This window comes from Erythranthe guttata, chromosome 2, assembly GCF_056151865.1.
Source record: "Erythranthe guttata isolate IM_541 chromosome 2, IM_541, whole genome shotgun sequence".
In the NCBI taxonomy this organism is placed as follows: domain Eukaryota; kingdom Viridiplantae; phylum Streptophyta; class Magnoliopsida; order Lamiales; family Phrymaceae; genus Erythranthe; species Erythranthe guttata.
In genome coordinates this window covers 9,686,406-9,712,780 of record NC_142534.1, presented here as the reverse complement: position 1 = coordinate 9,712,780, position 26,375 = coordinate 9,686,406, and the positions used below count along the sequence as shown (strand labels likewise).

The window sequence follows — 26,375 nt, the reverse complement described above, 5'->3', positions numbered from 1 at the left end:
GGGTCTGCCTCTAACGTTTTTCACCAAAAACATGAATGTTCGGAAGATGTTAAAGAACTGGAACTGGGACACATTTGGAGATATACAACGGAACATCAAGGAGAGTCAAGAAGAAATTCAGTTGCTTGAAAATATTTTAGTGCAAGGTTGGAGCGACGATACGCAGAAGCAGTCTGTTGAGCTGAAACAACACTTGTTGAAGCTAGAACAATGGGAGGCAGAGCTGCTCAACAATAAGGCGCGCATTGCTTTGGAGATGGATGGGGATTGTAATACTGCTTTATTCCATGCTAGTATAAAAGATCGGCGGAAAAAATCATTGATCCAGGTGGCTCAACAGAATGGGATGATTACCACGAGTCAGAAAGATATTGGGCTTGTCACCGAAAGCTTCTTTTCGGACCTTGTCAAGGCTTCACAGTATTACCTGCATGATGAGCTATTTCAGAATACACCGCAGATAGTTACGGATGGAATAAATGGGGATTTTTGCAAAATACCAGAAGAGGGGGAGATCTTGAAACAATTAAGACGATAAACCCGGGAAGCTCGCCAGGTAACGACGGATTTACGGGACATTTTTACACGATCTGCCGGGACATAATTAAATGTGAGTTAGTTCACATAGTTGGGGACTTCTTTCGCGGGAGCTATTTATCTAAGGACATGAACCGGACGACGTTGGTTCTTATACCAAAAACGGAAAATGCCCGAAATATTGCAGAATACCGGCCCATCAGCTTGGGGAATTTTTCAGGTAAAATTATATCAAAAATCCTTGCTAGGCGTCTTGGACATATTCTCCCTCTCATTATCTCGGACGAACAGGCGGGTTTCGTGCAAGGGAGACAGATGGCGGCTCATATTGTCATGGCGCAAGAATTGGTTCGAGATATCAATAGGAAAGGTAAAGGGGGTAACGTGGTTTTCAAGCTCGACATGGCGAAAGAATACAATCAGTTAGAATGGTGTTTCCTTCTTCGCGCAATGCAAGCGTTCGGCTTCTCTCATGCTGCATTCGATCTCATCTATCGCAATATTGCGAATATATGGTACTCGTTCAGTATAAACGGCGAAATCGTGGGGAATTTCAAATCCTCTCGTGGGGTTCGGCAAGGTGATCCGCTATCCCCGCTCCTCTGCATTTTGGCTCAACAAATATTGACGCAGAATACTACCAAAAATATTGAAGCAAAGCACATTCGACCCTACAAAGTGGGGAGGGGCGAGATTTCTATATCTCACCTGCTGTATGCGGATAACATCCTAGTGTTCACTAATGGTGGGCGAGAATCTTTAATGAACCTTATGGACACTATTCACTCATATGAAAGATCTTCTGGGAAACGAGTCAATGCGGGTAAGAGTCATTACTATGTGGGTAAATGGGGTGAGGGTGTTGCTCATTCCATTGAGCGAAATACGGGTTTTCGGCGGAAAGAGTTCCCGTTTAGATATCTTGGAGTTCCTATCTTTTTTGGCCGATCGAAAGCTGAATATTATGAAAACGTGGTGCATCAGGTTCGGGGAAAGCTTACGTGGTGGAAGGGGAAATTTTTGTCTTTTGCCGGAAAAATCACGTTGATAAAATCGGTGCTTGCAAGCATTCCGGTTTATACGATGGCATGCACGAAATTCCCTTTTTCGGTTTTAAAGCGTATAGAACAAGTCATGGCTATGTTTCTTTGGAGCTCGGGTAATGACGCGCGAACACACTGGGTTCGATGGGAGACCGTTTGTACCCCGATTGACGAAGGAGGAATGGGCATTCGGCTATTAAAAGATGTAATGGACTGCATGCATGGGAATCTATGGTGGTTGGTCAATCAAGGGCAGACTCTATGGGCCCGATTTGCGAAAGCCAAATATTGCGATAAACGGAATAATATTAATCGGCAAACGACATCCCCTCTTTGGATTGCAATACACAAGCATGTAGATAGTATGAAGGAGTGCACTAGATGGCTCATAGGGCGAGGAGGTATAAGTTTTTGGATGAAAAATTGGATTGGCGAGGCGCTAATCGGGCCTCTCCCGTGCGACCGTCAGCTTACAGTGGCCGAAGCACTCTCTCAAATCGCGGATTATTTACCGCTCATTCACACAGATTCGCATGAGAAAATTGTGCGTGTTAAGTTGGATGAGCAACAACCTGACAGACTCATATTTACACTAACACAAACGGGAATTTTCTCGTCCAAAGAGTATTATAATTTTCGGCGGAAAAATGGTCGGAGGCAAGACTGGTCTGTACGGGTATGGCTCAACTACATTCCACCCAAAACTAGTGGCTTTATGTGGAAAATTATGCATCACTCTATCCCGGTTGACCTCCGTACATCACGCTATCCCGGTTGACCTCCGTATAGTAACTCGGGGAATTCTGATAGTGTCAAAATGTGTATGCTGCAACAACCCACACCAAGAACACATCAGACATCTCTTTTTTAAATCGGAAGTTGCACATTCAGTAAGGCGCACTTTGGTTTAATATTCAGAATTCCGTGGGCTTTTGAGCCAGTGAAACACGCGCTACGCATATGGATGCCGAAACCGAAGACTCACTCGACTTACGTCATGGTTCGAGCATCAGTAGTCTGCCATATCCTCCGAGAAATATGGATCGCAAGATGCAAGGTGGTTTACGACGGAGGGGTTATGACATCGACTGATATATGCCAACGTGTGCTCCAAAATGTAAAATACCTGGGTATCGTACACATACCGCCACTACAAGAAATTTTGGTTTTAGTGACGATATTGTATGGTCGCTAAAAGTTAGGAAATGGTAGTTAAAACTTCTAGCGACCAAATTAAACTTGGTCACCGGTGGTCACAATAGGGTAGCTACTAATAGTACTCAATGATAAGAAAATTAATTGGACGCTAAAAGATGAGATTTAGCGGCAAACTAATAATGGTCACTAAAAATATAGTTATTAACGACCAGTTTTTGACTCGCTAATGTAAATTTTATGGTGGCAATAATATTAACATGGTTGCTATAGCAACATATATAGTGGCCATATAATTTTGGTCGCTAAATGATATATACGTATAGTGATCATATTTTATTGTTGCTATACGATATACATTTGGCCACCACATTTTTTGGTTGCTACATAATATACATATAGTGACGGTATATGTTGGTTGATAAATAGTATATCTGTTGGTTGCTAAAATATATACATATAGTGACCATATTATTGGTTGCAATAGTTTTTACATGGTTTCAACTTTCAACAATTATTAAATTTACTAACCAATTCAGACCAATAATTCGTTGGTTGCATTACTCATTAATGTTTATTTGCAACAGTGGCTGTAAAAAAAATTATTTTATAACTAAAGATTGCAAATTTACATGTTACCAATCAAATATGAATATTATAATTTGAATCTATCATACTCAATACAATAATAAATCAATCATTCCAAATAATAAGAATGATTCCAATAATTATTTCATAATAAATTCCACTTCATAAATTGTTAAGCGACAACAAATATGACTTCCACGATAACGCGTTCTTTCACTTCATCAAACAGTTCAACCTGAAAAAGGAAAAAAAAAACATCAAATAGAAAATAATAAATCATATGATAGAATCAATTTCAATCATTTGTCACTTAGTAGCACTCATAATTCAATAATGAATATGGGCTCTTGCATAAGTAGCTACTTACCTCGTCCTGTCCATGTGTTTAATGTGATGCATTGCCTGAGAATTATTAGTTAGGACGGAAATTGTAATTCATTTGTTCTACTTCATATAATAATTGAAGAAGCTTAAAAAATAATTAATACGAAATATCGCATGAAATGGATCAGAACTTTGATTTCAAAAAACTCGCGTAGATTCCAATGCACAATATAGTTGAACTTGCTCAACTTGCTCCTCCTGACTCCCTTCATCAATTGACCACCAACCTAGTTACCTGATATAAATAATTTATCCACAATCAACAGAAGTACAGAAATAATTTTGAAAAACTTTATGGTTTAGTTTTATATAACGTACATTCGGTATACCTGGATCTGGATCCACGACAAATAAATCTCGTATAATCGTGAGCCACACCCGGTAAGCTAATTCTACTTTCTATGTCAGCTCCATCTGAAGTAAGATTGTTGATTTTTTCAAATTTATACATGTCAAAGAAACCTGGTCCTTGCATTAATAAAAGAGAGAACAAAAATTAGGTATATTTAGCAAAAATCGTAACGATGAGAACAATACATTACCAATGCCAACTCAATATCGTCCAACCTATAAATTTACTTAACATACCCTGATATGATGTTATGTCTAATTTCGATCACAATACTGTAAACTTGTTGCTCATTGTGCATAAGACAAATTTCAAATAAATAATGGCATAAATAGATGCTAAACATTAAACTTATCCATCAAAATGTATAGATTAGCTTAGCATAATTAAATGTTCTTTAATAAATATCATATCACCCGAAATCGAGTCTTCCTTTGTTCTCTGGTATCTCATCACCAAATATGCAACCAAAGTACATAATATTCAGTATACCTGGATCCACGACAAATAAATCTCGTATAAACGTGAGCAATACCCGATAATCTAATATTATTTTCTGTATCAGCTCCATCTGAAATAAGAGTATTGATTTGTTTAAATTTATACATGTCAAACAAAAAGTCAGCTTCTTGCAGTAACAAAAGAGAGAACAAAAATTGAACTGAATTTATTTAGAAAAAATTGTAACGATGAGATCAACACATTACCAAATACTGACTCAATATCGTCCAACCAAGAAATTTACTTAACATACCCTCATATGATGTTATGTATAATTCCTGCACATCATAGCAAATAATATTTTCTCCTATTAAACAACAATAAACATATTACATAGGAAAAAATAAAAATAAATAAATAACACTCTTGAACCTAAATATATGGTACCAAAGAACAAAATTCAATACATTGGACCGACCTTTTTGTGTAGAAGTTTCTTCCAATTGAAATCAATTTCTCGTTCAATTCTCACCAGTAATGTTTTGCGTTCTGCAAATCCCAATAGTATTACTTGATCAAAATAAAACATGTCACGTGAATTAGGTCAATAACATGAATAAATAACTAACATATTCTTTCTCAAATAACAAAGTCTTCTCACCTCGAATTAGCACCAAAAGCAACCTTATAGACCAAAATTTTCTTAGGTAGACAACCACGAATGACACACCTAAAATAAGAATCCATTAGTTTCTTAAGCTTCACCTTCGACCACATTACTTTAAACTTATTTCTCAACGTGCATAAGACAAATTTCAAATAACTAAAGACTCAAATAACTAATAACACACATAGATGCTACTAGCTATGGACATTAAACTAGAAACCAACGTTATTTGTTGTCACATTTATTTCCAAAAATCGTAGCAGGCCGTAGGCTTATCCAAATTGGGAAAACAATATACCGAATAAAAGTCCACAACTTTATCTAAAATTGTGATGAAGATACCAACCCCCAATTACTACGATAACACATCGATAACAACCCGAAAAGTTGAATACAAAAAACTGCCAGAATTGTTTTGGACAACCTTGTTTGCTGTCACAGTTTATTTGAAAAATCATAACAATTTGTAGAATTATCCAAATCGACCAAATAATATACCAAATCAAACCTCACAACTCAATATACAAAACATCAGAAGACACATAGCCTAAATTATAACTCCAACATAACAAAAACAGCTCCGTATGATGATTAAACAAAACTGCCCTGTTTTTTGATAGATTCGTTGTCGTCTGATTCCGACCCCTAAAAGACTATAACACGTGCTCTAATTGGAAACAATTAAACACTTACTCACAGTTTTCGAGGTCCTCTACGAGTTTCGAGAAGGAATGATTCCCAAATTCACACTCCAAACCCTTCGATTTTGGCTCCGAAAACAGATGCGTAGCAAATTTTATTTCCCTTTTCGGCGAGCAGGCTGAATTTCATACCAAATTTCGGCGTGCAAATTTTTGTTCATTTTTTAAGATAATAAGCCATGATAAGTAGTGTTTTGCCCAATAGAACTTTTGACAAATACCTGGCGTGCACAATTACATCATAAGAAGAAAAGAAAAAAGGAAAAGGGAAAAGGGAGGTGGGAATTGGGTTGGAGTTCGGAGAAGAGGGTTTGTTGTTAGTCATACCGTAACCTCTTGAGCTTGGCCTGAACGATCATGGTTGAGATGAAGTGGGTGGCCTGATTCACCTCCTCGAGATGGAGGCTGAGATCGTGAGATCGGCTGTAACGGAATAAACGGTAATTCAAATTACCGAAGGAATAAACGACGTCGTTCAACTCATAGAAACGTGGACGCGTTTTATTATATTTCACGTTTTATTACTTCAGCACTAATAAGCGTGAAACGGCACCATTTCACACTGTAGCCACCCACCAACTTTGCATGAGGAGAGCACGGCAGAATTCCTCACCTCTCACCTACTTTTGTAGTATAAAAAGACAAGGGAGAGGCCTGCCATTTCTTGTCCGTTTGTTGGTAATCTTTAGGTTAATGTAGCGTAGTTTTCATAGTTAGAATTCTATACCTAAACCTAAAAGCTCCGCCGTCAGCTCACCATATTTCTCACACTTCACATTTGCAGGTAACTTTCGAGATTCAGGCCGAGGAAGAGAATATAACAATTGGTATCTAGAGCCATCGTTTCTGGTGAAACACTAGGTATGATGACAAGAAGCCACGTTAGAACAGGATCGGGAGACAACACCAGATTGATGCAGAAGTCTATTTGGATGAGCAATAAGCCTTCAACAAAAAGATACAGAGTGAAATGGGAGAGATGCAGGCAAATCTGCACACAGAAATGGCTAGGAACAGGGCAGAGACTAATCATAAAATCGAAGATCTGAGCAAATTAGTGGGAGAATTGGTGAAAGCAGTCAATGGAAACAATGAGAAAGCTCCCCTTGCACAAGGTAATTAATCTGAGAACCCTTTTAGATTTCCAGAAGTCACACACCACACACAACCGCAGATGCGTGTGGAGGTAGGAAATCCCAATAGTCCTGGTAGAGGGGGTGCAAGTAGAACAACTAGAGTGGAATTTCCGAAGTTTGATGGGGAATTTTCCAGAACTTGGCTGAGGAGATGCCATAGGTATTATACACTAAATCCTATGAGTGAACAGGAGAAGGTTCACTTTGCATCAATGCATTTAGAAGGGAAAGTGGAGGATTGGTACACTGATTATATTGAGCAACTGGAAGGACTAGGATGGGAGAATTTTTCCAGCATGATACTGTATAGGTTTTTGGAAGAAGAAGGGATAAGTTTGACAGTTGAATTCAATATATTGAGACATGAGACTACTGTAGAAGATTACAGATTGAAATTTGAGCATCTACAAGCATTTTTGAGTCAGAAGCACAGACTTCTTACATACAACTATTATCTGGAATGCTTCGTACAAGGGCTCAAAGACAACATCAGAAATATGGTGAAAATGATGAGACCAATGACACTCTCGCAAGCCTCCAGCAATCCAAATTACAAGAAGGTAATGCTGGTCATATCACTGAGGAAATCAAAAACACTATGAAAACTGCCACTACTCACTTGAGGACTTTCAAACCTACCATACAAGCTCCTAGGATTCATCAACCAGAAAGGGGAGGTATGACCAACAAGAAACTAACTAGACCAGAGCAAGAAGAGAGGAGAAGGAGAGTATTGTGTTATAACTGTGAAGAGAAGTACACACCTGGCCAAAGTGTAAAAGGTTGTTTTATATTGAATGTATACCACACATGAGGAAGATGATGCAGTGGAAAACATAGAAGAAGTGGCTGAGATGGTAGAATAAGAGTGTCTGCAAATCTCCTTCAATGCCATTGCTGGACAAGTCACCCAAACTACCCTCAAGGTTCTTGGGAAGTACATAAACCAATCCATCACTATACTAATGGACACTGGAGCCTCACATAGTTTCTTAGATCCCCAAACTGCCTTGAGGCTGAAATGTGAGAGAGTATACAAGAGGAAAACTAAGGTTACTGTAGTTGGCAAATTGCAGTTAGAATGTGATTCATTTTGTCCATTGTTTCAATGGGAAATGGGAGGATGCCAATTTCAGATTGATGTAACCCTTTTGGAGCTAGGGGGATGTGACTTGGTCCTAGGAGTTGACTTCATGAAGAAGTTTGCACCTCTTTCTTTTGATCACAATGTACAGTCCATTACACTTAACTATGAAGGCAGAGAAATAGTGCTGCAAGGTGATGAGGGAAAGCCTGTGTTCCAACTAATTGATGGAGAGGCACTTCACAATATGTTTGGTGGGAAGTGAACATGGGATGTTTGGTGGTGTTGAATAGTATAGTGGAGAGGGAGCCAAAAGGAGAGGTGACACAAGAAATCCAAAGAGTCGTAGAAGAATTTCCTGAAGTGTTCCAAAAAACCAGTGAACTACCACCAGTGAGGAAGGCTGAGCACTCCATTCCACTCAAAGAGGATGCCACCCCTTTCAAATCACAACCTTACAGATACCCATTTATGCAGAGGAAGGACGTAGAAGCCATGGTGCAAGAAATGCTCACCACTGGGATCATTCAGCCCAACAACAACCCCTTTGCATCACCTGTATTGTTAGTTAAGAAGAAGGATGGTTCATAAAGGTTTTGTGTGGATTACAGCAGGCTAAACTCCATGACCATCAAAGATGTCTACCCAATTCCCCTGATTGATGATCTTTTAGATGAATTGGGGGGAGCCAAGCTGTTTTCCAAGGTTGATTTAAGAGCTAGATATCACCAGATCAGGATGAATCAAAAAGATATAGAGAAAACTGCTTTTGTGACCTCATCTGGCCATTATGAATTTCTGGTAATGCCATTTGGATTGACCAATGCTCCAGCTACATTTCAAGCACTGATGAATGATGCGTTTAGAGAGCATCTCAGGGAGTTTGTGCTGGTTTTCTTTGATGATATACGGATATACAGCCCAGACTTGAAGACTCACCAAAGCCATGTAAAGAGAGTTTTAGAACTCCTCAAAGAGCACCAGTTGTATGCAAAAATGACCAAATGCATTTTTGGGCAGAGGCAAGTAGAGTATTTGGGGCATATAATAACTGAAGAAGGAGTAGGAGTTGACCCTAGTAAGATTGACATTGTAAGAGACTGGCCCACTCCAAACAGTGTCAAGGCTCTGAGGGGATTCTTGGGGTTAACAGGCTACTACAAAAAGTTTGTGAGAAGTTATGGAGAAATAGCCAAACCTTTAACACAACAACTCAAGAAAGGGCAATTCCATTGGAATGATGAAGCTCAAACATCCTTTGAGAAACTTAATGAATCTTTGACCACTACACCTGTGCTACAACTGCCAGACTTCAAAGATAAATTTGTGGTGGAAACAAATGCATCTTACTATGGGATTGGAGCTGTACTTATGCAAAGGGGTCACCCTCTAGCCTATTTAAGCAAAGCACTGGGAGTTAAGAGTTTAGGACTCTCCATTTATGAAAAAGTGTTTCTAGCCATACTGTTAGCAGTACAGAAGTGGAGGGCATACCTCATCTGTGGCACTTTTGTAATTAGAACTGACCAGAAAAGCTTGAGGCACTTACTAGAGCAGAAACTCTCCACACCTCTACAACACAAGTACCTGGCCAAGCTGTTGGAGTACAATTACACCATAGAATACAAAAAGGGGAATGAGAATAGTGCAACAGATGCCTTATCTAGGAGGGAAAGCACCATGGATGTGAGCCAGATAACAGTGATCCAGCCACAGTGGATCCAAGAGGTCATACAAAGCTATGAAGGAGATGAGGAATCACAAGAAATCATTGCTCACTGTACTATGAGTCCATTTGATGTATCATACTATCAATATGTAGATGGTATCATCAAATACAAATGGAGGATTTTTGTGGGAGGACAGTCAGAAGTGAGGAAGAACCTATTGGAACAGATGCATGGATCCAGTATGGGTGGATACTCTGGAATTCAGAATACCTATCAAAGGATCCAAGGAGTGTTTCTGTGGCCTGAACTTAGGAATCAAGTCAAAGAGTGGGTCAAGAACTGTCAAATCTGCCAGTTGAACAAGCATGAGAATGTCAAGATTCCAGGACATTTACAACCTCTACCTATACCAGAAGGGGCTTGGACTTGTATAACCATGGATTTCATTGTGAAGCTACCTAAATCCCATGGGAAAGAGACCATATGGGTAGTGGTAGACAGGTTCACCAAGTATGGGCATTTTATAGCTCTCCCATAGCCAGTGACAGCCTCCACCTTAGCTCAAGTGTTCATAGAGGAAGTCTACAAGCTGCATGGATTACCAAACTACATTGTCTCAGATAGAGACCCCATCTTCACCAGTCATTTTTGGAAGGAACTAATGCAAGCTCTGGGAATCCAACAACAGCTGAGCACTGTCTTTCACCCACAAACAGATGGCCAAACTGAGAGAGTTAACCAATGTTTAGAGTCATATTTGAGGTGCATGTGTGGGCAGCTTCCTAAGAAATGGAGTTCTTGGGTGCCATTAGCTGAGTGGTGGTATAACACCACCTACCATTCAGCCATTCGAATGACACCCTTTGAAGCACTTTATGTTAGAGTAGGTGACCAACAAGCCAACTTGTGGTTGTGGTCTTTCTCTTTTCCTTGTAATAAAACAATCGTTTTTCGTTCGTAATAATAAAATATTTCATTTGGCATTCTATATCTGTTATCCCATGCAAGCAGCATAGATATAGTCCTAACGAGTTACTCTATTACTGTGAGTTGATCTAGTAGAATCGTGAGATAACTCAGCAATGTAATGTAACTGTTAAACCTTGTTCCTAGTCGATGGGTTACGCCAATAATGAGGATACCGGCCTTTCCCTTTTGAGACTAGCACTTAGTGTATGTGTACTGCGTCTCATCAGTCCTCGGTGTTGTGACATCGGCATACTTGAGTGGGTGCTCATATTAGATGAGTTCACTGAACTCCCTCGCCCTAGAAATCTATAAGTGGTTCTCATTCATCGAGTAATAGGTTTCTAAGATATAGTTGTACACCATTAGTCCTTAAGACCCAGACATCACCGTGACTTCACTAGAGGACCGATTGTATCGTGACCTGTCCCTGAGTCCCACCGCGAACCACACCAAGGGCCAACGTTCGTGCAATCCAAAATCTAGTGTGAAGTCTGTGTATTGTAGTAGGGGATTCGAGCGCTTGAGTAGTCATGGATGTCCTGTGTGTTCTGACGGTTTATAATCCATGGAATCTCTGGCCAGAGTTGATAGTGGGGTGATTAGGGAAATGTGTTTCCCTAAGTCGCACACGAACGGATTTATAAGACCTAGAACGTTCGCACGGTTATTGAACTTTATAAGAGGTCTCGGTGAACCAATGCCTCTAATTCAATCAGGACATGTGCTGCGAAGGGATCGTACTGTACGCTAACTATATCATAAGGTTCTTGCAGGCACTTCATTTATATCTAGGGAATCATGATGCGTAGTTGCTAGACGCGAATCTTGATTCGTTGGGCACCGATTTGATCGGCGATTAAGTAAAATGAGTTTTACTCTAATCGGGACTCTTGGGAGGAGTTCGTATAAGAACAATGTGTTGTTCGAATCACAAAGAGTTGTGAGCCCACGGCTAGCATACACCTGAACCATTGAGGGTCACACTTCTCGTGTAATATAGATCCTTGATAACAACAAGCATATATTAATATGTTAATCTTTGAACGATTGGATGTCGATATGATTGAATCCAAGATTCGTAATTGTGAATTGCGAATTGGAATAAACGTGGAGAAAGAGAGAAATGCGGAATTTAGTAAACTTTCTAAATTGGGAAGTTTCCCGATTTAGCAAGTCCACTGAAGTGGAAGTTTCCAATTTTGGAAATTGGAAATTTCGAAGAGGCACTCGTATCGACGAGGAATTTGAGCTCGTCACAAATATAATTTTGTTATAATTTTGTGGACGATCGTTTATTAGAAACGAGGCCGACAAGGGAATGGGCTTAATGCATCAGTGGGTCAAGCCCAATGACTTAAGCCCAATAGGGTTGAAAACCCTAAGTATAAATAGACCTCAAACAAGAGTTTGAGATCAGATTTTCTGCACCAAACCCTAGCCGCTCAAGCCCTAGCCGCTCTCCCCTTCGGCCGTTGCTGCCCCGCCGCGCCACCGCCGGTTTTCTCCTCTCTTTTCCTTCGTTTTATTCTTGTTATTATCTAACTCATTTACATCTAGTGCTGTAGTTCGAGTGGGTCGAAAATACGAGGTGAAACCTAATTGGAGAAGAGCTGCTGCCCCGACGAATCCACGCTCCGCCGCTGCACCGCCGCACGCGCCGTTACGCCGCTCACGCGCCACCGCTGCTGCTGCCACGCGCCGCCGTTCGTCGCTTGCTGGATCAGCTTGTTCCAGCCGTGAGTTGCAGCCCCGAGGATTGGTAATTTGCAGCTTGTACGTGATTGGTTCTAGGTTTCGATTCGTCGAAATCTCACGCTACAAGAGGTAAATAAATCGAAAATATCGTAAATTAATTCGAGCATGTTTGTATGAATTATAATTTATGATTGTGAGTAATATGTGATTACGTGTTTCGATTTTATTGAATGATGAACAAGCATGTTTCGTAATTTTCGGTTTTACGTATTTTTCAATTAAATCGATAATTACCATATGTATGGCGGAAGCGTTAAGGTACGTTGACTATGTGATTAGTTTATGCATGTAATCGAAACTAGTTTGATCTAAAAAATTTTAAATTCCGCTGCGTATACATTCATGATCCCCAACACTTTATGGCTATAAAGCACCACAAATGGGATATGGACCTCACCTTATACACAAAACAGAAGGAGTAAGAGCATGGATGGAACAACATCAAATGATCACTCAACAATTGAAGAAGCTGCTGAAAGAGGCTCAAGACAGAATGAAATCCTATGCAGATTAAAACAGAAGCAAGAGAACCTTTGAGGAAGGAGATTTAGTTTACCTCAAATTAAAACCCTATAAACAACGAAGTTTGAGGAAAAGCCATCTTTGGAAGCTAACTCCCACGTATTGTGGGTTATTCCCAGTGATAAAGAGGATAGGTTTTGTAGCCTATGAACTACATCTACCCTCAGATTCCAAGGTTCACCCAGTGTTTCATGTTTCGCAGTTGAAAAGGCATATAGGAACTCATGCAAGGGTAACTGCTGTTCTTCCTCCACTAGATGAGCATAGCCAGTTTCTATTGATACTAGAACAGATTCTAGACCGAAAGATGATCAAGAAAAACAATGTAGTTGTGGTTCAGTGGTTAGTCAAATGGGCTCACTTACCTAAAGAAGAAGCAACTTGGGAAAACGCGGATGAAATGGGGAGCAAATTCCCCACGTTTCAGCCATGAGTCATGGCTCCTTGAAGGAGGGGGAAATGTAACGGAATAAACGGTAATTCAAATTACCGAAGGAATAAACGACGTCGTTCAACTCATAGAAGCGTGGACGCGTTTTATTATGTTTCACGTTTTATTACTTCAGCACTAATAAGGGTGAAACGGCACCGTTTCACGCTGTAGCCACCCACCAACTTTGCCTGAGGAGAGCACGGCATAATTCCTCACCTCTCACCTACTTTTGCAGTATAAAAAGACAAGGGATAGGCCTGCCATTTCTTGTCCGTTTGTTGGTAATCTTTAGGTTAATGTAGTGTAGTTTTCATAGTTAGAATTCTATACCTAAACCTAATAGCTCCGCCGTCAGCTCACCATATTTCTCACACTTCACATTTGCAGGTAACTTTCAAGATTCAGGATTAAACCGAGGAAGAGAACATAACATCGGCAGGGGAGGTCACGAGACGATTCTCTTCAAATTTCTTCCGGGCTTCGGCGGCGGACTCCCGGAGCATAATGGTATCGCCGGCAAAAGTCTGACGTGTTGCTCTCAGCACCGCTCTGTATGCCCTGATCGATGAGATGTTCTCGAAGGTCTCCAAACTATTATTTTTCCTTAAAACCCAAATCTTAAATTATCTTTTCAAATCCCCAATTCTTTTCTTGTAATCAAATCTTCCGAATCTCCTTTATTGAATTCGAAAATTTTCGAATAGGGGTAGGAAGTAGGGCTTGGGGAAATTGGGTGAAATAGGCGAATACTTTTGGGGAAAACAAAAGAGGTAAGATAAGAGGGATTTTGGTGCAAACATAATGAAGAAATTAAGAGATAATTTTTTCTTGATTTTCTGTAATATTATGCGTGAATTGGTAGAGATCGAAAGAAAGAGAACGGAGAGAGTAACATAATGTTTTGTGATGAAGAAACGAAAGAAAGATATGGCTGTATTTTTTCATTATTTGCATTTTCGCCCCCTATCTTTCTTTTCTTTTCTTTTCTTTTCTTGAATTTGTTTAATAACTAAACTAGTGACCAAATCGATTTTATTTCCGTAAGTAGTTTCATAGTAACCAAATTCAAGTGGTTGCTAGCAACCCAATTAAATGGTTGTTAATAATTAAATTAAAGACTCGTAGCAAAATCAAGTAGTTTCATAGTAACCAAATTCAAGTGGTTGCTAGCAACCCTCTACAAGATGTCTGACTATTAGTGACCACTTATAGCTACCAAATGTTCGTTGGTCGCAACAAGATTTAACCCTTCCCACTTTTGCTACAAAATTACGTTTGGTCACTAAATGTGAACATTCAGTGACCATTTAGTTATGGTCGCTGAGAATTTGGTAACTGAAACTAGTTTTTCTTGTAGTGAAATGTCCACGAAGTCGCAACTCCTATAACTGGCGGCAGTAGGTATTTACGGGCCACAACCAATGGTTAGGCGTGGAGTATGGTATAAATGGGAGCCTCCTGCTGTTGGAACATACAAACTTAATACAGATGGGTCCGCGAAAGACGAGATGTGTACGGGCGGGGGCATCATTCGCAATTCAGAAAGTGGTATTATTGCAAGCTTTTCGGCTTTCTTTGGGAGAGGTACGAATAATTTTGCTGAAATTTTTGCGGTGGCCGTGGGTCTTCGCCTGTGTCATTCGTTTGGGATTGGTGTGGTTGTAGTCGAGACGGACTCTCTTTTAACGGTCAACGCGATCAAGAAATTCGGAGTGGCGTGGGATTTGGAGTACGTATATCGGATTTGCATGCAAGATTTTCGACCATACCATAAGATCACACATGTGTTTCGCCAGGAGAATACGGTGGCAAACCGTTTAGCCAATTGGGCATATACGCATAAATCTTATCAAGAGTTTTTCTTCGGGAATAGTATACCTCAAGAAGTGAAGGCTGCATACATTAGTGATAAGCTTGGTATTGCGAATTTTCGTAAATGAGACACACGGAACTGCATCTAAGGAGGAGGGGTAGGAGCGCGCTGTGTTGGGGGTGGAATTTTCGGATATTGGAAGAGAGAATCATTGGTTGTAGCGAATGGGAAGATGGAATAAGCATAGGGGTGATTCTGAATTATTCAGAAAGATGTTGGCTAGGGAGGCGGAATTTTAGAAATTACAAATCAACCCCCACTTGTGGGGCTTTTCGGCGAAGTACAAGAAAGTTGGGGGTGGTTAAGCATAGCCACATAAGATACTTTAATATTAGCAATTTAGACCCCATTTCGGGTCATATTTGTAATAGTCTAGTTACCTATGACGCTAATTTTTTATTTCCATTGTAGGGATACTATTTTTCCTTGTGTTAGGCCCACAAGGTTTTAACGAGGACCCCTCCTACCTATCTTAAATGGAATAATAAAATATTTTGACAAAAAATAATAATAATAATAATTATACTAATACTAATACTAATACTAATACTCATAGTGATAGTAATACTAATACTAATCCTAATATTAATACTAATACTAATACTAATTAATACTAATACTAATACTAATACTAATACTAATACTAATACTAATACTAATACTAATACTAATACTAAACTAATATTAACACTAAGGGCCTGTTTGATTACCTCTTATTGGCCTCTTAATGAGTAATTTCTGCTGATTTGGTCAGCATAATAATATTTAGCTCGTTTGGAGGGAATCTCTTAACTGAAAGATTTATTGCTTACCGATTCAGCCGCAATTCTCACGCTTATTTGGTCAGACCTAGTTCTGAATATTTTTTTTTTATTTCTTTTACCCATAAATAACCTTGTAAATTCCAACCCTACCATCATAAAATATATCCCTCCTACGAGTCTTTTCATCACCACTGCTCACACATCATTGAAATCCATAGCAGAACTCTGCAAGACAATTCTTCAAATTCCCAAGTAAATTTGTTTTTCGATTTTGATAAATTCTTAATCGTTGTTATAGTTTTATTTTCTTTTGTTGAGTTTTCTATTACTCCATCTGCAATTTATAATTATGGGGTAGCATTAGCAACGGACTACTCGATAATAGATCAAAAACGGATTCCATTTAGCAGAAGCCATGTGCACATATTTATTAACAATTGAATTTCACTTTCTTTACGTCGCAAAAAAAAGAATTTCACTTTCTTTAAGAAAAAAAAGAGAAGACAGGTATGAACATCAACTATATTTTCATTGCTTTTTCTTTTTTATTTTTTTCCTTTCCATTGTATGACACACTAGCTTTTTATTGGATTTATAGAACAAATATATTATATTTAACTGAGATTTTAAACAAGAAAATTGGAAAATATCAGATTCAAACTAACGAAATTCAATTTTTTTTAATTGATAAAAAATTTTCATTTATTTTGATTTGGAATGTTACAGTTCCAAATTTTGAAATTCAGATTCCGATTTTTAACTGTTTTTGGAGGGGGAGTGGAATTAAATTTTCACTTCTCAAACTATTAGATAAATTCAATTAGATCGAAAAATTTACATCCCTAATTATTATTGAAAAAATGTGAGAATAAAAAATGAAGGAAAAAGTTAAAACAAAGTGCTTTGGTATTGTAATAACTGGCACCTTTCAATTCAGTTTTAAGATTTCCATGACACCTGTCTTCACATCAATGACATTCGGTTATTTGCTTAAATCGGACCGTCCGTTTTTAAGTTAAACTCTATAATTATACACAAATGAATATATAATTGAGCACGGATGTGATGTTATGTGTGGTAATATATAAGCTACTCAATCGAATAACAGAGAAGATGACAAAAAAATAATAGGAATAATATACCGATGAAGATTGATTGGTTTTTGTATCCCTTTACTTTTTTTTTCTAAACTCAAGTGGAATAAAGAAATATTTCTTTAGTCCAATGATCCATAGATAAAAGTACGTAATTAAAGATACGATAAGCATGAAATATCTCATTATATAGCCTTCATCTATTTAGCATTTAAAAAAATCATACATTACAAAAACTACTCTTGAAGCTTCGACTAATTGTAAATTATCAATACCACCGTGACATTTGTTTCTATTTTTTGAATCACAACTCGTGAGGGTTAACTTTGAAGAATAAATATTCATGAATATAAGAATGGAGGAATCCGATGAAAATAATAGAGTCAGATGGAACAACAGTGAAGTAGATAAATGTTTTCTCGAAGCGTGTATCCAAGAAGTTGCTCTAAATGGTAGAGAAGGAGGTAGTCTGAAGTCAGAATCTTGGACCACAATTATGAACACTTTGAAGAAAAATCATAACTTCTTTGTTTGTCAAAGACAAATGAAGAATCGATATGACTACTTAAAATAAAAGTATCAAGCTTGGTTGCCATTAACTATGAAAACATGCAATATTTACAATCATGCCACCAACACTATCAACATGACAAGTGTACAGAGTATATAAAGGTTTATTGGAGGTTTTTATTGGTTTATCTAACTTTTATTAGTAATTATAAGATTTTATTAAGAATTGTGATTTGATACTTCAATACAGGCTCATCCTAAGGCAAAGAGTTTAAGACTTGCATCTCTACCTGTTGGAGTAGTTGACCAACAAGCCAACTTGTGGCTGTGGTCTTTCCTTTTATCTTGTAATAAAACAATCGTTTTTCGTTCGTAATAATAAAATATCTTATTTGGCATTCTATATCTGTTATCCCATGCAAGTAGCATAGATATAGTCCTAACGAGTTACTCTATTACTGTGAGTTGGTCTAGTAGAATCGTGAGATAACTCAGCAATGTAATGTAACTGTTAAACCTTGTTCCTAGTCGATGGGTTACGCTAATAATGAGGATACCGGCCTTTCCCTTTTGAGACTAGCACTTAGTGTATGTGTACTGCGTCTCATCAGTCCTCGTTGTTGTGACATCGGCATACTTGAGTGGGTGCTCATACTAGATGAGTTCACTGAACTCCCTCGCCCTAGAAATCTATAAGTGGTTCTCATTCATCGAGTAATAGGTTTCTAAGATATAGTTGTACACCATTAGTCCTTAAGTCCCAGACATCACCGTGACTTCACTAGAGGACCGATTGTATCGTGACCTGTCTCTGAGTCCCACCGCGGACCACTCCAAGGGCCAACGTTTGTGCAATCCGAAATCTAGTGTGAAGTCTGTATATTGTAGAAGGGGATTCGAGCGCTTGAGTAGTCATGGATGTCCTGTGTGTTCTGACGGTTTATAATCCATGGAATCTCTGGCCAGAGTTGATAGTGGGGCGATTAGGGAAATGTGTTTCCCTAAGTCGCACACGAACGGATTAATAATACCTAGAACGTTCGCACAGTTATTGAACTTTATGAGAGGTCTCGGTGAACCAATGCCTCTAGTTCAATCGGGACATGTGCTGCGAAAGGATCGTACTGTACGCTAACTATATCATAAGGTTCTTGTAGCTTAGACACTTCATTTGTATCTAGGGAATCATGATGCGTAGTTGCTAGACGCCAATCCTGATTCGTTGGGCACCGATTTGATCGGGGATTAGGTAAAATGAGTTTTACTCTAATCGGGACTCTTGGGAGGAGTTCGTATAAGAACAATGTGTTGTTCGAATCTCAAAGAGTTGTGAGCCCACGGCTAGCATACACCTGAACCATTGAGGGTCACACTTCTCGTGTAATATAGATCCTTGATAACAACAAGCATAGATTAATGTGTTAATCTTTGAACGATTGGATATCGATATGATTGAATCCAAGATTCGTAATTGTGAATTGCGAATTGGAATAAACGTGGAGAAAGAGAGAAATGCGGAATTTAGTAAACTTTCTAAATTGGGAAGTTTCCCGATTTAGCAAGTCCCCTAAAGTGGAAGTTTCCAATTTTGGAAATTGGAAATTTCGAAGAGGCACTCGTATCGACGAGGACTTTGAGCTCGTCACAAATATATTTTTTTTATAATTTTGTGGACGATCATTTATTAGAAACGAGGCCGACGAGGGAATGGGCTTAATGCATCAGTGGGTCAAGCCCAATGACTTAAGCCCACTAGGGTTGAAAACCCTAAGTATAAATAGACCTCAAACAAGAGTTTGAGATCAGATTTTCAGCACCAAACCCTAGCCGCTCAAGCCCTAGCCGCTCTCCCCTTCGGCCGTTGCTGCCCCGCCGCGCCACCGCCGACCACCGCCGGAAAACCGCCGGTTTTCTACTCTCGGGTCCTTCGTTTTATTCGTGTTGTTATCTAACTCGTTTACATCTAGTGTTGTAGTTCGAGTGGGTCGAAAATACGAGGTGAAACCTAATTGGAGAGGAGCTGCTGCCCTGACGAATCCACGCACCGTCTCACGCGCCGCTATGCCGCTCACGCGCCGCCGCTGCTGCTGCCACGCGCCGCCGCTGCTGCTGCTGCCATTCACCGCCGTTCGTCGCTTGCTGGATCAGCTTGTTCCAGCCGTGAGTTGCAGCCCCGAGGATTGGTAATTTGCAGCTTGTACGTGATTGGTTCTAGGTTTCGATTCGTCGAAATCTCACGCTACAAGAGGTAAATAAATCGAAACTATCGTAAATTTATTCGAGCACGTTTGTATGAATTATGATTTATGATTTTGAGTAATATGTGATTACGTGTTTCGATTTTATTGAATGATGAACAAGCATATTTCGTAATTTTCGGTTTTACGTGTTTTTCAATTAAATCGATAATTACCATATGTATGGCGGAAGCGTTAAGGTACGTTGACTATGTGATTAGTTTATGCATGTAATCGAAACTAGTTCGATCTAAAAATTTTAAATTCCGCTGCGTATACATGCACGATCCCCAACACTACCTTATCCTGACCTTTGTAGAGCACTATTCGACGGTGCCACTACTACTGGTGTTCATTCATGGGGACCTAGTTCCCAAGATCAAAATCCTGGTGTTACCTCATTTTCTTCGAGTAATGTCCGGAATGTGGAACAAAGAGACATAGAAGATATTTCTTATTGTGATGAAGATGGAAATTTTAGGGATACTAGAGGGACTCAGACTAATGATTTCGCCCATCGGTCTCAAGGAGAAAAGCCTAAAAATAAAAAGAAAAATAGTCAACCCTCGCCCGGTGATAATAATTTAATAAATGAGATGTCAGCAGCTTTGAAGTTTATGATTAAAAATAATAGTGGTCCTTCAGTTACAGATTGTATTGCTAAATTGGATGAACTTGAATGGGATAAAGAAGACATCTTATATGTTTCAGCTGTTGTAATCTTTGGCAGTTTTGCAGGACATAGAGAAGCTTGGATGGCACTTCCTAAGGATAATGTCGGAGTTCTGAAAGCATGGATTAAAATAATTGGGCAAAATACGGGATTTTAATTTTAACTTGCAATGGCTTATGTATCAAATTTTAATAATTTAGTAGTATTTATTTATGACGATGGATTTGTTTTAAGTTTTGTAAGTTATTGCAAACTTTTTATGTTATTAGTTTCAATTTTAGTATCAGACTTGTTTAGTTGGTACTTTTTATAATAATAGACTTGTTTTAGATTTACCTTGTGAATTTGGTTCCCTTTATGATTCAATATTTTGCTAATGATAGTTTACATTCTCAAATATTTAATGTATTGATCATTTTTTGTTAACAGGTTAAATATGGAAATTTACGAGATTATGATATTGATGATGATCTATTGGTACACACAAATTCGTCTGAGATATTTGATGCGCATACCAAGAAACAGAGATAACAATTCAGCATTGTCGGGACATGCTTACACATTGGAGCTCTTATCTGGATCAGACACACAATGTATTGAATTAATGCGCATGTCTCGTGTTGCATATATTCGTTTGAGCATGCATTTTAGACAACGAAGGTGGCTGCATGATAGTAGACATGTATCAGTAGAAGAAAAAATGGCAATGTTCTTGCAAATTATTGGGCATAATAAGCGTCTTTGTGTAGTGAAGCGTAGATTTCAACACTCTTCACAAACAGTTCATGCGTATTTTCACGAAGTGTTGAGTGCAATGATGAATATGGCAAGGGACATAATAGTACCAACAACATTTGAACCAAATCCAAATATTTCGGCAAGTTTTAGGAGGTTACACCGAATTTTTAAGGTAGATATTTTGTATCGTTCCATTTTTTCTATCATTGTTTAATTCTCTTCTTGTTTCCGTAACTTATTTTTCATCTAAATGTAGGGAGCAATTGGTGCACTTGATGGAACACTAGTACATGTCGTTGTTCCAGTTTCAAAGCAAACTATGTACAGGGGTAGAGGAAAGGGCCAATGCTATCAAAATGTTTTAGGACTATGCGACTTTAATATAATGTTTACGTTCGTTTGGGCAGGCTGGGAAAGGGTAACACATGATTCAAGAGTCTTAACAGATACAGTTGCTGATCCGACAAACGGTTTTCCATTGCCTCCCGCTGGTATTACTTTAAATTCAAACTATAAACTCTATTCATTTATACATTAAATCTGATTTTTAATTATTTTTATTATTATTACAGGTAAATACTATCTATGTGATGCAGCATACACACATACTAGAGGATTTATGGTTCCGTATCGCAATGTGCGATATTGGTTAGGAGACTATCGTCGTACACGTGCTTTGACTAAAGAAGAAAAATTTAACCATGCTCATGCTCAACTAAGGAATGTCATTGAACGAACTTATGGAGTTCTAAAAACTAGATTTCTGATTTTAGAAAAGATGCCCCCTTTTTCATTAGATGTGCAAAGAAATATAGTGATTGTTTGTTTTGCGGTGCATAATTTTATAAGAAAAGAGCGTATTAGTGATGATTTTTTTGAGGAGCTTGATCAACCCAATATGCCTTTTGATGGTGCGAATGAGGATGGACAAGACCACGAGAATGATGGTACAACTACCGGACCATGGTGGGGGGTCGAGGACATGCAGTATATGGCTAATGTTCGCGATGAGATAGCAACTCGGTTGATGCATTGAGTGAGTGACCAATTCGAATTTATTAAGTATTTGACGTTGATTTTAGCGACTTTAATCTTTTAGGTCAATTTTAGCGACTTTAATGTATTTCCATATTTTAGCTATTTTTATTTTTGAATGTTATATTTTTAGTTGTTTGAATTTTATATTTTATTTATGTTAAATATTTTAAATTTTAAATTTTATTCATTATGTAGATCATGTTTAATTTTTTTAAATTTCACTTTACCCCCTCGTACTCTACCCAAGAACCACTTTACCCCCTCGTACTCTCAATTTCATCGATTTACCCCCTTGTACTTGTACAATTTCCCAATACAGCCCTCTCCTTCAACTTTTGTCAATTTTGTCAACTTTGACTCTGACGCCGTTTGGTCTACTCTGTAAATTACAAAATTGCCACTGCCTATAACGCGTCGTTTCTCCTCCGTCAATATTGTCATTTCTTCTTCTCCCACCACTTCTCCTTCCAAGATATCCCCAAATTGAACTTAGTAAAAATCAAGACCCAAAAATTGATCGATTCCACCCAGTGCAAAGAAAATAAATATATGAATGTGTGAAACTTTCTTTTTTCTAATCACGAGAGTCAAAATCGAAAAAAATCAATATTTACGTCAATATTTTGACTCTTGACCAAATGGCGTCAGAGTCAAAATCGAAAAAAGTTGACGAAGAGGGCTGGCTGTATTGGGAAATTGTACAAGTACAAGGGGTAAATCGATGAAATTGAGAGTACGAGGGGTAAAGTGGTTCTTGGGCAGAGTACGAGGGGGTAAAGTGGAATTTACCCTTTTTTTATATATATTTTAATCAAAATTAACAAATAAAATGCCAGCATTAAATAAGGGTATAAAGGAAAATAACAATATTCAGACATTCAATTATCAAATGGACTTAATTGCTCAGCATTCAGCATTCAGACACAACTCTTATTCATTCAGACACATATTCAACATTCAGCATTCAACGCTTAATCCTGTCAAATGGGCCCTAAACTAATATTAATACTATTAATACTAATACTAATACGAATACTAATACTAATACTATTACAAATACTAATACTAATACTAATAGAAATACTAATACTAATACTAATACTAATACTAATACTAATACTAATACTAATACTAATACTAAAACTAATACTAATACTAATACTAATACAAAAATTAATACTAATACTAATACTAATATTAATACTAATACTAATACTAATACTGATACTTACTGTTATTGATACTGATACTGATACTGATACATATATTGATACTAATAATGATACTGATCCCCAAATACTCCACTTGCTTCTTCCCAAAGCTACATTTAGATAACTTTGCATATAAGTGGTGTTGCTTCAATAATTTACAAACCACTTCTAAGTGCTCCAGATGTAACTCTAAAGTTTTGATGTATACCAGTATATCATCAAAGTGTTGGGGATCGTGCATGTATACGCAGCGGAATTTAAAAAATTTACATCGAACTAATTTCGATTACATGCATAACTAATCACATAGTCAACGTACCTTAACGCTTCCGCCATACATATGGTAATTTTCGATTTAATTAAAATACATAAAACCGAAAATTCACGAAACATGCTTATTCATCATTTCACAAAATCGAAACATGTAATCACGTATTACTCATGCTTGCAAATTAATAATCACACAAACATGTTCGAATCGAATTACGAAAGTTCCGATTTATTACCTCTTGTAGCGTGAGATTTCGACGAATCGAAATCCTAAAACGAGTCACGTACAAGCTGCTAATTACCAATCCACGGGGCTGCACCTCACGGCTGGACCGAGCTGATCCAGCAGGCAACGAACGGCGACGAACGGCAGCAGCAGCGGCGGCGCGTGGCAGCGGCAGCGGCGGCGCGTGAGCGGCGGTGCGGCGCGTGCGGTGGTGCACGGATTCGTCGGGGCAGCAGCTCCTCTCCAATTAGGTTTCACCTCGTATTTTCGACCCACTCGAACTATAGCACTAGATATAAACGAGTTAGATAACAACACGAATAAAACGAAGGAGAAAGAGGAGAAAACCGGCGGCGTTTCCGGCGGTGGCCGGCGGTGGCGCGGCGGAGATGCAACGGCCGAAGAGGGGGGCGGCTAGGGCTTGAGCGGCTAGGGTTTGGTTGCTCAAAATCTGATCTCAAAACTCCTTTTGAGGTCTATTTATACCTAGGGTTTTCAACCCTAGCGGGCTTAAGTCATTGGGCTTGACCCACTGATGCATTAAGCCCATCCCCTTGTCGGCCTCGTTTCTAATAAACGATCGTCCACAAAATTATAACAAAATTATATTTGTGACGAGCTCAAAGTCCTCGTCGATACGAGTGCCTCTTCGAAATTTCCAATTTCCAAAATTGGAAACTTCCACTTCAGTGGACTTGCTAAATCGGGAAGCTTCCCAATTTAGAAAGTTCACTAAATTCCGCATGTCTCTCTTTCTCTACGTTTATTCCAATTCGCAATTCATAATTACGAATCTTGGATTCAATCATATCGACATCCAATCGTTCAAAGATTAACACATTAATCTATGCTTGTTGTTATCAAGGATCTATATTACACGAGAAGTGTGACCCTCAATGGTTCAGGTGTATGCTAGCCGTGGGCTCACAACTCTTTGTGATTCGAACAACACATTGTTCTTATACGAACTCCTCCCAAGAGTCCCGATTAGAGTAAAACTCATTTTACCTAATCCCGATCAAATCGGTGCCCAACGAATCAAGATTGGCGTCTAGCAACTACGCATCATGATTCCCTAGATACAAATGAAGTGCCTGCAAGAACCTTATGATATAGTTAGCGTACAGTACGATCCCTTCGTAGCACATGTCCCGATTGAACTAGAGGCATTGGTTCACCGAGACCTCTTATAAAGTTCAATAACCGTGCGCACGTTCTAGGTATTATAAATCCGTTCGTGTGCGACTTAGGGAAACACATTTCCCTAATCACCCCACTATCAACTCTGGCCAGAGATTCCATGGATTATAAACCGTCAGAACACACAGGACATCCATGACTACTCAAGCGCTCGAATCCCCTACTACAATGCACATACTTCACACTAGATTTCGGATTGCACGAACGTTGGCCCTTGGAGCGGTCCGCGGTGGGACTCAGGGACAGGTCACGATACAATCGGTCCTCTAGTGAAGTCACGGTGATGTCTGGGTCTTAAGGACTAATGGTGTACAACTATATCTTAGAAACCTATTACTCGATGAATGAGAACCACTTATAGATTTCTAGGGCGAGGGAGTTCAGTGAACTCATCCAGTATGAGCACCCACTCAAGTATGCCGATGTCACAACACCGAGGACTGATGAGACGCAGTACACATACACTAAGTGCTAGTCTCAAAAGGGAAAGGCCGGTATCCTCATTATTGGCGTAACCCATCGACTAGGAACAAGGTTTAACAGTTACATTACATTGCTGAGTTATCTCACGATTCTACTAGATCAACTCACAGTAATAGAGTAACTCGTTAGGACTATATCTATGCTGCTTGCATGGGATAACAGATATAGAATGCCAAATAAGATATTTTATTATTACGAACGAAAAACGATTGTTTTATTACAAAGAAAAGAGAAAGACCACAGCCACAAGTTGGCTTGCCGGTCACCTACTCTAACAATCTCCCACTTGACCTAAAGCCAACTACTCATAAATCTAAGCCCCATCGACTCTCGATGTTTCTCGTGGACCGATCCTGACAATGGCTTGGTGAAGGGATCTGCAATATTGTCCTCCGAGGTGACTCTGTCCAGCTTGACTTCACCTCTCTCTATGATCTCTCGGATCACATGGTATTTTCTCAACACGTGCTTCGACTTCTGATGAGCTCTTGGTTCCTTAGCTTGCGCTACGGCTCCGTTGTTATCGCAGTACAGCCGTACTGGATCGCTAGCGTTCGGAAATACACCCAACTCTTGGATGAATTTCCTAATCCATGACCCTTCCTTTGAAGCATCTGATGCTGC

At 38.9% G+C, this 26,375-nt stretch overlaps 1 protein-coding gene across 9 annotated transcripts; it reads right to left on the bottom strand.

Annotated features, from left to right (window-relative positions):
- Nucleotides 1–3,889: 3,889 nt before the first annotated feature.
- LOC148772288 (uncharacterized) lies at nt 3,890–5,096 on the bottom strand. 9 transcript variants are annotated; one of them, XR_016035052.1, is made up of 5 exons: nt 4,976–5,096; nt 4,811–4,864; nt 4,549–4,627; nt 4,026–4,121; nt 3,892–3,942 (listed from the first exon to the last, which is right to left on the bottom strand). XR_016035052.1 is itself a non-coding variant. In XM_088827079.1 (5 exons), the coding sequence occupies exons 1-5, from the start codon at nt 5,084–5,086 to the stop codon at nt 3,935–3,937; spliced, it is 366 nt and encodes a 121-aa protein (XP_088683205.1). In that variant the 5' UTR covers nt 5,087–5,096; the 3' UTR covers nt 3,892–3,934. The 9 variants fall into 9 exon arrangements, 2 of the variants coding, with proteins under 2 accessions (XP_088683205.1, XP_088683208.1); XM_088827079.1 differs by having other exon boundaries at nt 4,764–4,835; XR_016035044.1 differs by lacking the exon at nt 4,811–4,864 and having other exon boundaries at nt 4,976–5,092.
- Between the last annotated feature and the right edge of the window lie 21,279 nt (nt 5,097–26,375).